The 19334-nt window shown below is 32.9% G+C and overlaps 1 protein-coding gene across 2 annotated transcripts in view; it reads right to left on the bottom strand.

The window, feature by feature from the left end:
- USP21_1 (Ubiquitin carboxyl-terminal hydrolase 21) overlaps positions 1–19334 on the bottom strand; it is a 57061-nt gene that overhangs the window by 25754 nt on the left and 11973 nt on the right. Inside the window, exons 5-8 of one of the 2 annotated variants that reach the window (XM_051209943.1) lie at positions 19191–19305; positions 16325–16444; positions 6264–6328; positions 3259–3362 (exon numbers count right to left, since the gene is read on the bottom strand). In XM_051209943.1, the coding sequence (XP_051075427.1) occupies positions 3259–3362; positions 6264–6328; positions 16325–16444; positions 19191–19305 (404 nt within the window). Of the gene's footprint in view, positions 1–3258; positions 3363–6263; positions 6329–12996; positions 19306–19334 lie in introns of those variants that run through there. The other variant, XM_051209942.1, reaches the window with a different exon arrangement.

The raw sequence follows: 19334 nt of genomic DNA, 5'->3' as shown, positions 1-19334 counted from the left end.
TGCTATCACTGATAGTAATTTGGCATTTGTTTTGATAACTTCATTCGAGTGTGTTGATATGCTGTGGCAACTTGAATTGATGGACATATGTGTGAGGTTCTACGATAGGTATTATGGATGTGACTGGTAGTCAAGCTAACCTTAGGCCCGTCAATTACTAACAATTCGAATCTGAATCAGAACAAACTAGATTCTCTCTTTTGATTTCATTCTGTAATGCCTTTTCTCTTTAAATTAAATGATGAAATTCATGCTGTCTATCGGTTGCTCAACTTAAAAACAATATTAATAAATTGATCGGATCGCTGAAATATCACTGATTGAGTAAATAGGAGAAATCCATGTTGTATTATTAAGACATTAATGCTGATTGCGTTGTGATAAATCACGTAATTCACTCAATGAAACTGGATAAATCAATATTGCAATATTGTTGCTGTTGATTGATGGAAGAAAATCGTGATCCGATTTTGCCCAGTAACACAACAAATTGACTGAAGTTGAAAATGTGGATTCTGACCTAGAACGTGCTGTGACCAAAACGAAACCCAAAAGTGCTGAATTTATTCGTGTATGTATGTTTGGGTTAACTGGTTCACAACAGTGAAAAGTCACGGAGTAGACTGTAACAGTAATTCAATGTTCTGTGTTATTTCTCGACAGCTATGCAGTGTAAGTCAGTTAGTGATGAAAACTTACTTTAAAATGAACAACCTCAATAACCTCACCTCTTATCCCTATAAAGAGTGTAAAATGATTGCTCAATTATCAATATTCAAGAAGGTGATAACTGAACTATTTATCGAATACAAAACAATATTACCATCCTGATATTGATATTGATACGATCTGGGTTCGATTGATAGAGTGAGCATCAACTCTGAAATGCAGGAACACCCATCATCTAACGAGTCCCACATATAAAACGAACAGAGTTTACTAGATTCCACCACTACAGTCTCAAATTTATCTCTGTTTATTATTTGATCAATTCTGTTTAAAGTTTTGGTTTTTACAAATCAATTTGTTCAACTGGCATCAAAACGTACATTGGAATTTTAACAAGTATGAGATATACATAAACATTATAAAGAAAAAAGGCATAAATAAATTTGTACTTTTGATTGGGCATTAATAAAAATCTTCTTTGAAACAATTACATGTATATATATGGTTTATTTTGATATTGACGATATACATAAACGTGTAAACATCACGTTACTATCAAATAGACAATAAACACGTATATAAATGGAGCACATGATATGCTTGTTGATCCATCTATCTAACAAATTCCTTTTTTTTTGTACGTGATAGAGTTAAATTGTAACAGAACTCTAAGTAGATTCGGATCGAAATTGAATGACATTTCTAGTAACTAGTAATAATCAGTAGTCTGAGTCATAATGTTAAGTATTTGATTACTGACTTCATGATAAAAAAAGAATAGATTGCACTCAACATCGTAAATTGTCTACGCAAGATACTCAATATCCATTGGTCGGATACCATCAGTAACAGCCTTCTGTGAGAGAGGACTAACCAACTTCTAGCTGAAGAGGAAATTATAAAACTACGATGGAAGTGGATAGGAAATACATTATGCAAATCATAAAACTGCATCACGAGGCAAGTCCTAACTTGGAATCCTGAAGGGAAACGGGAAAGAGGAAGGCCGAAGAACACACTAAGTCAGGAATCGGAAGCAGACATGAAAAGGATGAATAATAACTGGAAAGAAATGGAAATGACTGGCCAGGACAGAGTTGGATGGAGAGTGCTGGTGAGCGGTCTATGCTCCTCTACGAGAGGTAACAGGCGTAAGTAAGCAAGTAATATCATAAACAAGCACGGTTTCGAATCCAATCAGTTGAGCCACAGGAATATCAGAATACTGTATACTTAGTATGACTAAGAAAAGTTATTATTTAAAAAATATATTTCTGCATATAGATTTCAAACAGTATTAAATAATAATGGAGAAACGGTCAAGTGATTTATGATGATCAGTTGAACAACAGAACAATTCATTCGAATGAATTATCCAAACTCTGTCACAGTATTAATCGAAATCTAAAGTATAAGGAATTAAATGTTGTTGATCCGAACATTTACATGTTGTTATTAATGAAGTTACCTCCTATCACTTGAATCTACGACAGTTGGAAACGTTTGCGTAATATGACACAAATCTCATTTCCAACCGTTTCATCAGAGTACTAAAATGCCAGATGGATAGTAACAGGCATCTTTGTTCCATTTAGACTTTTAACTGACATGATTATACAGGTAGAATCGAAGGTCAAATAACGTGTTACAAGTGCTACATGACACATAATTAGAACCTTTCTAATTAGAAGATAACAAAATACAATCTCACATACATGTTCACCAATTCAAGTTGCCACAGCATATCAACACACTCGAATGAAGTTATCAAAACAAATGCCAAATTACTATCAGTGATAGCAAAATCACTAAGTATAAACAATATGATTCTAGAATGAAGAATAAATTCACGGAATAAAATGTGCAAAACTATTTTAAAATTTAAATTCTAGGAGAAAGAAATAGTGAATAAACCAGGACTAGTGCAACAGATTTTGTGCCATATCACCCGACGCCGATCATTGATTATGCCCTGACCGCAAAAAGGTGGCTTGCACCTTCTAGCACGACTCAGTTCAACAATCGCAAACGGCTATTAGCACTTTGAAAAACATTTAATTCAATTTGTCATCAGCGATGACAGTGATGATGTAGACTCTAATAACAAGACTAAGTTAACCAAACAGTTCACAGAATTGGGAACTATTCGATACATCCACCTTAGCCACAAACCCCATCAGTAGCTCTTCTAGGGTTACTGCTGGTCCCAAGTCCGGATAAAGGAGGAGGATGAACAACCCCATCCTGCAGAAAACAACCTTGCTAAAAAAACGCTAACCAGTAAGTACCTAAGCTACAACCTTTCCGTCTTATTTCATAAGGTTGCGTCTATTGAACATTAGAAAATTATGACACTAAACACAGTAAAATGTTTGCATACTTTAATATATTTTGTCTCAATCTATGAATAGATGCCAAGTGAGACCTATACGTGTTATGGGGTTCGACTCTATATGGGCATCAAGAAATCGCAATGTTGCAAAACTACAAACACGTTCTTTTTTTGTATTTTAAAACTAAGAATAAAATTCCAAAAAATATATATTGAATTTTCTTCTAAATTTTAGTACAAAACAATGAACAACTTACTTTCGGTATTGGTAAACTTAAATCCCAAAATGGATCAAATGTAGTTGATTTGAATGAACATTCACCACATTCAAGTGTACTCATTAATTGTCCAACAAATAGATCTATCAAGAGAAAATGTTATGAAAATCAACGAATTTCATTGATTTCCTTATTCATAATAAAAATAGAAAATTTCCATGAAAAATATTTCCAAGAAACGACTATTACATTGTTATACCCCGATAAGCATAATGAATGGTAACTTTGGGGATCCATTTATGGACCAGTACCATGAGTGTATTTTTATGGTATAATTGTTAAGTAACTACACTATACATATTCATGTCCCTCTTATTATGAGCTTTATTTTGACCTATGAACTATTATTGTATGATTTACCATTCTTGAATTATGCCCTGTCTATTAATCACCACCTCACACATTCACAGCCACATTTGGCTAAATCTTGTACAAATGTTATTTTCCATTTTATTGGTACGATGTAGTCTGTTTGGTTGGTATATAAACCCAGTATGCTTGAAATAATTGATTCATATCGCAGAGGCTGAGATTTGTGTACTGAACTTAACTGGCTTGACTAGGCGGAAAGTAGGATCAATCAGGACTCTAGACTGCTCACACGGGTTTTATGTGTCATTGGTCCGATCGATAATTCACTGCTTTCTAATTGGCGGTATCGTTACGTTCTACATTAGCAGGGCGCACAGGCCACAAGTTATAACATAAATTGAAGATGAACTTCAAAAGAGAAAGTATGAGACTGTTTTTAACGTTTATAACGTGGATTTTGAAGAAAAAATAACTAACATATTGGTTTGATACAAATGAATTTTATATGGCAAAGAATTCACTTTAGATATTTGAGTTATGGCATGCCTTACACATCAAACAATATGACTTGAATACGAGTAAATAAACCTGCAAAAGAACTATTATTAGTATCATTATTACAAAAGAAAGGTAACTCCTGTCATCCATTAATAACTGAGTTTAAATTGAGAATGTTAGCAATGAACTTCATTTCAAAACGTTTTCTTTCATTTTTGTTTTAAACGTGTCAAATTGACGAGAAACGTTAATGCAACATTCAGTAACAACTTAAGCATTCTTCAGAGTCACACTGAGACATAATAAAATACCAATTTCGTAGGTCATATTTTTATTACAAAATGGCACAAACTTGAAAATCACTGTAAGTTACGATGCACATACTGTACGGTTCCTCTGTCCTCGTTTTCAAACTTCTAAGCAGTGTGCATCGACAACACGCGCCCCAATGTATGGTCAAATGGAATATCCAGGGATCGTGCAAGATTACTTCAAATTAATTAATCGTATCGTCGTGTTTCAACTATTTAACATCATTCAGTTCATAAATGTATCACAATCATATAACAATGAGTAACTGAGTATTTTTATAAATTTGAGTGACACCTTAAAATTGTCACTACTTTAAGTGTAATTTTCTACTGTGTAACGAATCAGTGGAAAGAATTATATTAAAGATATTTACATTTAGTAGAATCGACAGTATGACATAATACTCTATCATCTAGAGCAATAATTCTCATATTAGCACTACTTTTGACAATATACCAATTGGTGTCAGCAACAATAACGTGACATTTTCGAATGGTAATATTTAAACGCTTGTTGTTTCAAATAGTTCAGTGAGATGTATCGAATTTATATGCAGCGCGGCAGTCTAGTGTATAAAGCTATCCAGAATTTTATTATTATTGTTATCGTTATTACTATCAGTCATATGTTCTAACCCTAATTCATCTAACTACTGCGGTTCGGACAACCAGATAGTATCGTTAACTTTCTTACCCCCCTCCTTTTCCGTTTCCCGTCAGGATTTTAAGTTAGGGCTTGCTTCGTGATGCCGTTTGGCGATTCCCGTAATGTATGTCCTATCCATTTCCAGCGTCAATTCTTAATTTCCTCTTCAGTTGGAAGCTGGTTTGTTTTCTCCTACAGTAAGCTGTTGCTGATAATATCCGACCAACGGACATTCAGCATCTTGCGTAGACAGTTGTTTATGAATGCTTGTACTATTTTGATGATGGTTGCAACAGTTCACCAGGTTTCGGCTCCATACAGTAGGACTGTATTGACGTTCGTATTGGAAATTATGACTTTGATATTGGTCGAAAGTTGTTTCGGGTTCCATATGTTCTTCCATTATAGGAATTCTGCCCTTGATTTTGCAATCCTTGCCTTTAAGTCTGCATCGGATCCTCCTTGTTCATCGATGACGATTCCTAGGTACCTGGAATTCTCCATCAAGTGTGATTGGGTTGGTATTCTCCATGTTTTATTTGACGATGTTGGTTTTCCCTTGTACATGTTGAAACCAACTAATACAGAGGCTGTTGTTACACTGGTTGTCTTGACCTGCATTTTTTGATGTGTATGGTATAGAAGAGCTAAGTCATCTGTGAAGTCCAAATCTTCTAATTGCATTCAAACTGTCCATTGCATTCCGTACTTTCCCCTAGATGCGGAGGTCTTCATAATCCATTTAACCGCTAGAAGAAAAAGAAAGGGGGAGAGTAAGCAGTTTTGTCTGACACCGATGTTCACTTGAAATGTATCTGACTTCCATGCACAGCTTCGCAGTGTAATCTGTCGTATAAATTCCGGATGATGCTGACGATATTCTCAGCTACTCACTCCATAGTGTCAAAGAACGTTCCATGAGGTTATCCTATCCGCGCTCCTAAATGCCTTCTCATAATCGAGGAGGTTGAAGTATAGTGACGAATTCCAGTACACAATCGATCGTTACGGGATGTAACCTGTTGATCTTGAAGTTGGGCGATCGCAAAATCTTTCATCCGATTCAATAACACTATACTGAAAACTTTTCTTGGGTATCGCTAAGCCTCATAATAAATTAGTTTAAAATTGAGCATATAAACCAGCTACACTCGAAAAATATTGTTCTTCATTTTTAAATGTATCGAATCGAGAAAAAGTACAAATTCACAACTTACCTACGATTTCGCTATTGTCCATAGATAAATATCGTTTCCAATATAAATTAGCCTTTTCATTGTCTCTAAATTAAGTTAATTGAACAGAAACCATTCAATTTGAAAATATTACACAAATAAAATGGAAAAGTCAAGTGTATTGTTAAATCTGATAAAAAAGGACATTAGAAATGTTGTCATATTAAACATCACTGTGTAGGCCTGACCGTAAACATACGACTTATGAACAATGAATTAAGTGAAAAGGTAGACAGATTGAAATTTAAGACTAACTGATCTATAAAAAAAAACGTCGGACATTATTGATGTGATTAACAGCGAAATTGAATTTTTGTGGAGGCTTCTGAAAAATATGCTGTTATTAGTGATATTTTACATGACTGATCGATTAGGTCGGGAAAAATGACCAATGTATTGGTTTTTAGATTTGAATGGTCATTTTTCAAAGTTTTTGATCAGCAAAAGATTAATTTGACTTTTTTGGACAACCCTTACTTACATTTATAGATATCCTGAAATACATAAAAACGAATGTAAACCACGGGAAACTGACACAGCAGCCTAAAGGTTAAATCCTTACTATGATACTGATAGTCCTGGGTTCGAGTTCCGAAGGGATTGTGGATGTAAACTTCTGAGGAGCCTAGATTGGGAAGAAACAAATGTCCAGAACTACCTAATTCTTGATAGCTACCTAATTAAGATTAATCTGCGACATAAACTTTGGTATAAAATAAATCATTCAAAGTGAATAAAACATCCAAACAGAGACAGCTCAATAGCTGCTATTTCTTTGCATGAAACCTGTCAACAGTTCGATGGTTCATTTCCTCTTTTCCTTCAATTAATTTTCTATAGCTCGTTTAGATCTTGTACGTAAAATTTGTTGCAATCAAATGTGAATTCCTACTTACCTGTCATATATTTCCTGGTTTACGCTAGTTTGAATAAAGACTGACTCATAAAATCATGTTTCTACTTATTGATTGTGGTAGTGATATTATATTTATTACGATGACAAGTGTACTTGTATCATCTATCCAGGATCACACAAGACCTAGTCTTCTTGTTTTCAGAGAATGGATAATTAGACAAATTCATGTAACAACTGAAGCTAGGTTGGTCAGCTTTAGAGAAAAGAATTACTGTAAGCTAGTGTAAGCTGTAAGATATACTTATCAAGGTATATCAATGCTTAAAATCCTGAATTACTGTTCATGGTACAGTGCAAGATTTTCTTACTAATCTCTATATTGAAAAGGAATTTGGAGTTATCTCATTGGAACATGTTAATGGATAGTACTTGTTGACTATGATCATCTTTTAACATAAGATGAAACTATGCCATGAAACTCATACTCTAAGGGTTATAAATTATCCTCTTGATGTACGTTTGTATTTATATTACAGAATCCAATTCCGATGAACGTTAGTTTTGTGACCTTAATTAACTGGTATAACAGTCGTCAATCGAAACATTATTGATTACTTTGTGACCTTAAAATAGTAATTGTTTATTGAACCAACAAGTAACTCATACTATCTTGATTGAATACTGTCCAAATATAAATAATAGCTTTAATTCACCAATACATATATGTACATATTTAATCAGTAAACTAACAAGACTTATATATTTCGAGAATCTATCTATTCAGTTAAATGTTGTTAGTGTATTAACAGTTAGATCAATTGAGTTACTTTGATAAATTTCATTAAATTAACTGAACCATTATTTTATAATAGTAATGCAATTTTAACAAAAATGTCAACAGTGTTAAAATGATGTCTGTCACACTCTAACTATTCCAATGCCATGAAAAAGTTTAAACAGGATCCATTTTGTCCTCATTTTTCGGGAGACCAAAAACAAACTCTGATCAACTTATACATAGGGGGGGAAATTGGATAAATAGGTTATGGTTAAAATATAATAATAAAAAACTATGATAACGGAACAAATAATTGACGTTCTTCCGAAAAAAACAAACAAAATAATCGGTAAACAAATTCAACTGGGCTTAAGTAGAGAGTGGATATATTTATATCATACGGATGTAAACAAATATGAGATAACAACTGAACATCGGACGTAAATATTTAATATTCTTTTCATTGGTAAATGAGCCTATTAAGTACTTTGTTTATGTTTTGAAAAACAAAAATTCGTACACGTGAGGGAGGGGGGAAGAAGTGTTAAATAAACACACACGAAAGTATATAAATAATAATTAATCTAAAAGAAAACACTTCCTTCAGTTACCGTTGTTGATAGACTAAAGAGAATGTAATGTTGGAAAGACAAATGTAAATAAACAGCAATGATTTTTGTATCTAATTATTTAGTTTTTCAATAAAAGTTTCCTAGTCACTTTTCACTCTTATCATTTGTATCTGTAACTGGCCGACAGTTCAGGAAACGTGTGTATGAGACGGATGTTGTGGATACTAACAGGTATACAACTAAATCAAACAATGCTAAGATCTTGTGAGCAGTTACTAGTCAATTACATAGTGTTGTTATTGAACATCATCTATTTATCAAGATTATTTTCATCAGTTCAATAAGCCAAAAGTGTGAAATATAGAAGATTCAGAAACGTTTTCCTTTATAAATACAATCTTTATTTGGCAAACGACTTAATAAATGACAAATCATGGGATTCCAACGTAATCAGAAATATTGTGGTTGCAGGAAACTAATACAATAAGTACCAATATAATCTAATTTGATGAAATTAAAAACAACTCTTTCTTTAAGGAATCAAAATATATATGGTTCTGTTCTCTTTTATAGACTACAAAAGATCAATCATCATGTATAAAGACAAGTACCTGACTATCACTTCGATATTATAACAATTAACTCGGTCAATTTTGGCTGGCTGTTTGATTTTTTTATACTATTTACTTTACAATTTTCATAATACTGTAAACAATTTTCCGATCCCTTTTAACGAATCATATGTGCTAGCCGAACTATTTACTCACGCGCTTTTATAAATAACCTAAAATTTATTATCATGGGAAATAACCTAGAATTAAAATGGAGATATACAGCACCAAATACGCTGAGGAAAGTGCATGTAATCACATCTTATAGTCACGATAGTTACAATCAGTTCTACAATCCGAATTGTTCAAATTCATTGGATAAAACTTATGTCACATGATTTGATGTTTAGACAAACATCTACCCAGGTAATCGATAGCTAAAGAGAAAAAGGAACAAGATTGAAGCATTTTATGCCTGGATAACGAATCAATTCATTTGTTCTACAAGTGACTGAATGGTAAATGGAGTATGAATGTAATAATTAAGAGAACAACGCATACTAATGCGGTCTACATATAATAAATATTTCACATAAGTATTTAAATGAAACATTAAAGAGATTACTACTGCCAAACTCTGGTGGATACACATTTTGAAGGTAGTTTCTCATGACAAACTGAAATCATCTAGCGAACCATTGAACATCAAGGAGCATTAAATGTTAGATCTCTGGTTACAAATATGGGACTTACCATCATTTAGTAGCTATTTTTCCTAGGATACTTTAATTAGAAAGCATATTTATTCTCCGTCTGCCAACGGTGTAAGTGAAGCAAATGAAATAGATGATGAGAGACTAAGTGATATTGTCTTAGAATCCGTTGCTTTAACATTGACAATATCAACTATACACTACCGTCTACCGACAATATTGAATAATATTTAACCTTGTGCTTTAGACTACATTATCTAACCTACATTCTCCCCTATCTTTCATTTCACTTAAAATATTAGTGTTATTATTTTCATCCTGTAGGACTTCTTTGTGTTTATCTCTCTAAATGATATTTAAGAAATGTTTAACAAACTGGATTAACAGCTCATAACATGCCAGACTTCATCATGATTCATTTTTATACACATAATATATTTGCTTATAGGTTCTCCTACTGTATACTACGAAATCACAATGGCTTCAACTAAGAAGTCCATATTTTCCCATATGATCCGAACCAGTAGTCAATGACTTCAGGGATAGATTTCAGATTTTGATATAGTGGCATCTAGCTTACTTTCAAACTACCTCTAATCCATCCACCACTGAAAATATGTCAAAGGATTTCAAGAGATTCATTTAATCTATGGATTTCAAATGCTTCAAAATACTTGAACAAAATTGCTTTCGCTTTCAATACTATGAGGTTATCATGTTCGCTATGAAGCATGAGCGCCTTGATCGCATATAAGTTGGCATGCTATTATTTTAACGGTTCCCCACCTCCCAGTACCAGTAAATTGACTTAAACGTGTTGGTTTTAGGAACAAATACAAAACTGTTTTAATAGGTGTTATTAACAAAGTTCGACTTAGTAATTTCAAATAAATTGACCCAATTTAATTTAATTTGCTTACAAAAAGCTTGTGAATTAAAGCAGTATCGAGGCATACGCACAGTATGCACATATGCCAATGACAGACTGATCAATTGCAGTCTTAAACCTCAATGAGGAGATACAAACCAAACAATACCAAGTGAATTTAAATTCACACCATTGCACAAGCAAGTGGCTATCACGACTCAGTAGCTAAGTGGATAACGCGATGGCGTTTGAAGCGAATGGTGCTGGGTTCGAGTCCCAGAGTGAACATCAACTCTGAGATGCAGGTACATCCAGCTGGCGAGTGCCAAACAGGACGAAATGCGCGTCCGGGATTCCACTGTTAGCCACTATCCATCATTGCTTACAAAAAGCTTGTGAATTATGGCAATATCGAGGTATACGCACAGTATGTACATATGCCAATAACAGACTGATCAATTTCAGTCATAAACCTCAACGGGAAGATACAAACCAAACAATACCAAGTAAATTCCAATTCGATCTAGTTTGTCTATTTATTCTCTGAAGAAGTGATTTACACTTAGTCACAAAACATCAGAGAATTTAAAAAAAACTTTGTTTTTCTATTCATTGGGATATTATAAATACATTGTTTTTATTAAAAACTCTTAATTTTTCATACATGACATTAACAATGTTTAAATTTAATGGAATCCATCTACATATGATTTTGAGGACAAAGGCTAGGTTACTAAACCTGTTAAATAAACCCTATATTATAAAATTCATTCCAACATAAACATGTATTCAGCAATAGACTCAGTCAAAGTACATTATTGTTACATCATGTAACAATAGGTTCAAATGTTTAACCAACCACAAGGCTTGTTGAGGAAAGTACACGTGACCACCTCACCTTGAAGTCACGTGGCTATGCCATTGAAAAGTACACCCAAGCCCACAATAATAGAATTTCAAATTAATTGGGTGATCGCTAGGTCACAGGATATGATCGTTAGACAGACATGTATCAGCGCAATCGATAGCCTGGATATAAAATCTTTTCGTATATTTTTTGCAATATTGTAATTAGAGCTGACTGAACAACTAAACGGAAGGAAGAGAATCAACTAAACAACACGTGCCAATCCAATTTATTTTTTTTATTATAGAAACCTATCGAAAATTTCTAAAAATAGAAAAGGAAATGACCCAGTTACACAAGCCGCAGTGCATTGAATAGTAATCACTTATGATCGTTGGAAAATAATGATATATTGACAACCAGACAGTACTTAAAATGTATTGAGCCTTATAACATTAGGTCATTCCTCAGAGGTGTTTATTCATAAAAGCACTAAAAATTTAAGTATTGTGATTGGAAACCCACTCAGCAATAGTGTGCATTAGCTAGCTTACAAATAATCATATCAATAATAAAGTCATTTTGTAAAATGTAAAGTGAATAATCAGTATTTTGAGTTTTACATTTTATCTTGAATTGTGCAGAAAATGTATGTTTCTTTTAGATGCATTTCTATTTGTATGATTAGCAACAAATATTGGTATTTTAATGGTTGGAAACGTCCTATATGTATTACTAAAAATTCTACCTTTAACCTGACATTCAAGAAATTACGCAAGATTATCCAATCGTAGCAACAATAATGACAACCATAGAAAGAAATCCCCTATCTGAAGTTGTTGTTCTTACTATCGTAAACATTACTATTACTTTACTTCTTTCTATGTATCCTGTTAATCTCTCGTCAAATTATGTTAATATGACGGGGAAACTTTGGGTTAAAACATACTTGTGACAGATGTCACTTCGTTTATGTCTACTTGAATATGGGGTTAGCTCAAAATATCGTATCACTCAACCATAATTATTTATCTTGTTGCCAGCAGCGTATACATACGCCTAAAGACACAGAAACAGATGGATGGACAAACAAATAATTGTTAATGTGAGAAAACTAGGCAGAATCACAAACGCAAAAGTATGTACATTTAATGAGACGTATTTCCCTAAAATATAGACATATAAAATCCACAGAATATAGGGAACCGTTAAAAATGACAATAAGGGAAAATAAAGAAATGAAAAGGGAAATGACACTTCAGTTCTATGAAAAGCATCCCTTTAATTATGACTAGATTTTATTCACACTACCTGATCTATACAACCGATGAGTTTTATCAACTTATTATTCACGAAATACGATCAGTTTTACCAATGTAACTCAAACACACTCAATAACTATGGATCATTGTCGCGTTTTGATGAATGTGAGTTGGTAACCAAATAAGTAACTATATATATATATATATATATATATATATATATATATATATATATATATATATATATATATCATCTGAAGAGACATTATGAGGAAATAAGCAGTACTAAACTGTTGTGTAAAACAGTTTCAATGGAACTTTTATTTAAAAAATACTATTCTGAAATTTCAATTTGTGAAATACTTATAGATTCAGTTTTATTACATCTATTTTAATTGCTTGGAAGGTAGCTTATGCAATGAAATACTTGTACATTACATTTATATTACATAAATTTAAATCAGCTACATAGAAGGGTCCTAGGTGTCCACTGTTGAAGAGTTCCATACTTAGATGAAAAGACCGTTTAAAAAAACATCTTGTTTCCAGCGTTCTTCTAGCGAAATACAGTTCGTAATGTAAGTTACATTTAAATTTACAAATATTTAGTAATTCGTACAACATTCGCTTATTTATCAAAAAAGTAATCCCATAATTTAGATTGAACTTGAATGCTTCATCTTCATGAAATGACAAGAAAACATGGAAATACAATTTATTAGAATACTATTCTAACACTCAGTTTTCGGGTGAAATCATACTAAACTGACGAAGCAATCATATTTGATATTTTAGACGTTGAATTTTCACCTAAAATTTAAAACACGGTGGCGGGAAGTTACTGTCTTGTCAAAAGTTGAATGCAGCCTATCAGTATTCTAGTTACTAAGAGTCTGGAAATCGGTAACATAATAAGACCAAATTATATGGAATATAAATCATAATTTCTTGAAGGTAACTTGGATGTTTTTGATATTTAAAATAAAAGAACTACGTTCACAAGTATTTATCCATATGACGATAAACCATTCTTTGTTCTATTTCCAACCATGATCCCTTGCCCTAACCTTTATATCCTGATCTCAATTCTAATGTTTAACAATAATCTATAAAGCGTAGTGCTAACCCTAACTCCTAAGCTAAATTATTCATCTATATCACTCGTATTTTGGTTTACTTTTTTCCTCAAGGTCGACTCAAAACTCGCTAAAAGTTGTCAACTAAGTTAATTTCAACAGTTATCATTTAAAGTTGACTCTAAGTAATGAGCATTATTAAACGATGAGATGTAGTGATATCTACATGAGTAATTTAATAATCAAAGTTACAAAAATCCTCAATATAAATACGAAATATCAACTATTTCTTCTATATATGGATAATGTATACGGTTTATTGCTTCATAGAATTTATAACCCTTTTACTATCCACTTATGTCTAACTGAGACGTATGACCTTACATTAGAATGTCCATGGGTTTGCAGATCTGTTATCCTCTGATTACATTGACTGCCAATTGTATTGTATCAGTTATAGACTAAAGCCAAAAATGAAGATCATTGAATTCACGTTCAGTGATCTGTAGGTACAATACTCAGAGTTACATCAAATGTTTCTGAATTTTATCTCTTGTGAAATTGTGGGTACGCATCGATATTCAGTCTCAAACCAATAAGAAACAGTTATTCACTTCTCTTTTATTGGACAGAATGTGACAAAATCAATCTTTTTATTACAATTTATTCAGTGAAGCAAACCATTCTGGCGACTTCGTTCCATTACACTGTACAATATTTAATAAGTTTCTATTCTCAAACACATACAATAATAATAATAGAGGATTACTTTCACCTATTTTACTTGATCTTCCAATTATTATACACAACCAAACTGAAATTTCATGTATTTAGTTTCCTTTACAAATTTAAATCATAAACAAGAATGACATTAATTATAGAACATGATGAATGCAGTGGTCTTGAGTATTGTTAAAAGTATGAGGACAGTTATCACTTCCCGGTTGCCCACACTGTGGAAGACTTCTTCTAGAGGTACTTGAAAAAGAAATTGGATAAAAAGTGGTCTTAGTGACCTGAGAGCGTGACCACAGTGTCCAAGGGACAACTGCTTGAAGTCGGTCACACACAACTTTTTGTGAGTAATTTTTGTGTTAGCTCCGTACTTGTTGACACCTTATCGCCGGAGACGGATATCCGTGGGATAAGGTGAAGTGTACATTTTTATGGTCGACCTTTTCTAACCCAACCCCTCCTTGTGGGAAGGCAGCATCTCTGTTGTGCTGGTTGTCCGAGGGAAACACTTTACTGCCGTCACAACTTTGTACAATCAGCAGTACGACCTCGCTCTAGGACTTTGTGTTTGCTGCTTCTAGTTCTACCGTTGTTCAACCGACCTATCTGGCATGGTAAGACCTTGAGGAACAGTTTTCCAGCCAGTATAGCTCGATTGGTTCATCACAATAGGCAAGCCCAACCACCACGTCAAGGTAGCAGCAACGGTCGAGACAGAATATAATACATTCACTGCATTACATTACTTTCTCTTTAGTATTCTTTACACTGTATATGGCTGCATTTTTGTTAGCTAACCATCAACACCAATAATTTATAATAGAGAAAACGAATCATCGAGATAATTGATCTTATAAGTATACTAGATTTACATATTTTGACTTGTTTATACATTTCCATACAGCTGTTTCAAGCAATTATAAATTTTGAAAAACCTGTTAAAAAACCCAATTCCTAACTATTGCATTCACTCTATATGGACCTATCCAATTAGTGAAAATTACAAATTATATTTATAAATCATTGTATTCTCCAATTAATCTTGTTCTGTTTTTCCATTTAAACCTACGTTTATTCCAATATCGGAAAGGATACATAATAAATGACAACTGATTCACAAAGTATTTTTTAATATAACATCACAAGAATTAAAATATAACATAATTCTACACTTTTCTATCGAAATAAAAGTAATAGGCAATTTTGGTAAAGCTGTGCCATATCGGCATCCTTGAGCAATCAATTAAAATTAAGCTAACCGATGCCAAAATTTATAACGCTGTTACGGAAAGCTTGTTGGTAAAACTTATGATTTTTTTAATATTTCGTATTTCGAAAGGAATGTATGATGGTTTCCTCAATGAACCGTTACGGTCAAGATGTTTGGGTTAGAAGTGTTACAGTTAAGAGATTTAAAGTTAGAATTCAGGTTTAAGGTTAGGAGTATTAATATGAAGAGCTAATGTTGAGGAGTATTAGGCTTAAGAGCTTTGGGTTTAGGAACTAGGATCTAAAAATTTTAGGGTTAGGAGTCGGGTTTTAAAAGATGTAAAGCTAATAGACAGGGTCTTTTCGGGTTACGAAACTATGATATCAAGCACGAATTATCGATATTTAGTTAAAACTCCTAACCCTCGTATTTCATTTGTCTATATTTTTAGAGTTCTTACACGAAAGTCACATCGTGTTCTGCTAATCTCAAGGCATTTCATAAATTCGGCGGTCGTAGGTGTAGAATAGTCCTGCCGAATTTTCTTTTTTAAAAATAATGAAAATCAAACTCACGGGAGACAATCTTCCGCTTCATAATTTGGCTTAATGGGATTTGGACGCTTTTGAACACGATTAACTTCCATATGAAGACCTTCCAATACATATCGTAAGAATTCTTGTGAATCCTGTTGACTAGAAAAAAATTAGCTTATAAGATATATTCACTGACGACAAAATATGTCGGTAATATTACCAAACCCCCACCAGTGAAGTATTCATAAGATCAGAATATTAAATGTAAATATGTATACAAGATAGGAAATTTGAAACTTTAATACCTCAAGCATAATTTTAGCATTATTATTATTATTATCATCATCACTATCGTCATTAATATTACCCTTAATGGCTTTGCTCAACATTACTTGTATGGTACAATATCGAATTCTAATCACAAAGTATCTCAACAGGTTTCTTTTACAAAGCAAACCAAAGAAACAATAACTTCATACATATATATTTAAATGAAGAAAATACCAGGAATTAAACGAAATATTTTCTAATAAGATTTGAATTTGTACAACTTTTAGTTAGAAACATGTTTAACCATACAAGTTATTGACTTGGTCAGCTCTTACAATCTATTCATCACATATTATATTTGCTAGATAAGGTTAATCAGATAAAAGCAATGTAGAACCTGCCACATATGTGCATCTGGCCAAACTGCCACAATATATCAATGCAGTCAGATAAAATTATCAAGATAACTACCAAAATAGTGGTAACATGATGACTTAGATTGATTGTTTGTGTGTTAGACCATTAACTTTCCAATCATTAGGTCATAGATTCGAATCCATTTTCTATCTATATCAGCCGGATACCATAATCACCCTTTATATATGGATGGAGTTTTCAGTAAATGAGTTGCATTGCAGCAAATCAATGTATCATTAAAAATATTCACTTAAAACATTCATATTATTCTCAACCATATTTCTTAAACGTTTATCTCACTACTGTAATTAATCTCATTACAATCATTATTTCTGCTCTTCTGTTTTTCATTTAATTTCCTTTCGTTATGATGCTTATGTGAAATGTGACAACGTGGATCGATACACATTTGTGCCATATTCTAGGTTGATTACCATTGATTGAATGAATGAATGAATAAAAAACTATCTAGATTTTTGCCATTCACGGTCAATACTGATTTGACAGTAAATAAATTATCTATAACCTGTAAGATCATAATTAGATTTTACTTAAATCTTACAAACAATATTGATATTATGCTGTCCAGAATGACAATGTAAACGCTTAGTAATCAAACTATGTAATTCAGGGTACTCAACATCACCAAACGGTATTGATTATAGCAATTGTTTCTTGGGGCAAAGAATTAATCAGTAGTATAGTACATACTTTGTGAGAGAATTCTTACTACTTACATTGTAAAGTTATTCTCTTCAACTATTAATCATTTTGCTAGTATTCAAATAGATGGATTAAACTGCTATAAGGATAAAGCTTTGTTTTTTTTTTCTGTAAAAAAGAACCATACATTTGAAACTAAATGATCTGCCACAATTTGATTAGGCAACCAATTAAATACAGAAAAGATCGGATAGCCGTCTTGTCCTAGTACATCCATGGCCATAATAGGCATCCAGGACCTTCAGACCACTGAAGTTAATATACAATGTTTACATCTTTAGCTTCAGTCAGTTCGCGTTGCTTCGTGACCATCATCCATTGCTGTTATTAGTGTGCTTCACTCCCAATGTGGTTGGATTCCACCGGTCACCGCTTCTCCAGTTCTTCTGTGTTTACAAAGGTTGGCTAACCAAAGTCAGTCTGTGGTGTGAAACAAATACTTATTTATCAACGGGTGGCTAACAGCTTTTGAAAGTTAGTATACACACAGGTTACAAACTATGCTAGCTTTCCACTTACTATCTGCAAAAATACATATGGAAACTAAAAATATGATTAAAACAACAATTTGGAAGATATGTCGATGTGATCTGTGTTGGGATGCTAGGTCCCCAAAAATCACTTGGTAAGCGTCTTATTTTTTAAATTTTATTTCGAAATTTTTGAATTTCTCTTTTTCGCACCAAAAGCGCTTATTTCTACCTTCAAGTTGCATTTCCCACTTGGAAGGACCCTATATATCATTGGTTCGTTGCCTCTTTTAATATGCTGTTTTGTGAGATTTCTCAAGGATATTTTTATGATGGATATATACACTTGAGTTGTGTGCATGTGGTTGTTCGTGCTTTTGACTGCTTGTGGAACATACTATTCATTCATCTGGACCTGATCTTCTCGCTCTAGTTAGCGGAACTGAGGTGTATAGGAATATTCTAGCTTGTCTTGTCGTTGTGTCACTGACCCTTCGTTCCGTTCGCTAATTTAGGTGATCTCCTAATCTCTTCAAATATATCGATCTGTCATCAGGAAAGTTATTTACTCAGTAACAGGATAAGAGCTGTTTACAAATGTGTATCAATCCAAGTTGTCAAGCTAACTTTAGTAGGGTTGGCAAAGAGGAAACAGAAAATAATAATATCGATTACAGAGGGGAAAATAAACATAAGAAATGTAGTTTGAAATGAACAGATGAAATTGAGGACCTGAATTTGCAGAGAAAAATAAAGAATAAATAAAAATGCACCCTTCCAATCGATGACATAGCTATTTCATTGACTACACCTTATACTTAGATTACAATATTCTACCGACTTGTGAAATAAGAAGTTTAAACACGCTTATGACTTACTCATCTACTGAACTTTTTTTAGACCAGGTTTGATAGCCATAAATGGAAATACTTTAAAATTACTACCAAAAATATCCTTTTATTTCACACTACTTAAACTTTCATGTAGATACGAAATTATAAATAGATGATGAAATATATACTTACGAATATCCCATAAAGCGAGGAGCGAATCGTTGAATTTGACTTTTAAATCGACTTGGACTGGTGGAAGAATTAGCCAAATCAGGATCCCAAATTTCTTTCATTAAATCAGCATATGCTATTTGATAATGATGAGGAAAACGGAGA

Source organism: Schistosoma haematobium, chromosome 1, assembly GCF_000699445.3.
Source record: "Schistosoma haematobium chromosome 1, whole genome shotgun sequence".
NCBI lineage: Eukaryota > Metazoa > Platyhelminthes > Trematoda > Strigeidida > Schistosomatidae > Schistosoma > Schistosoma haematobium.
This window is presented reverse-complemented; position numbering and strand designations above follow the sequence as displayed.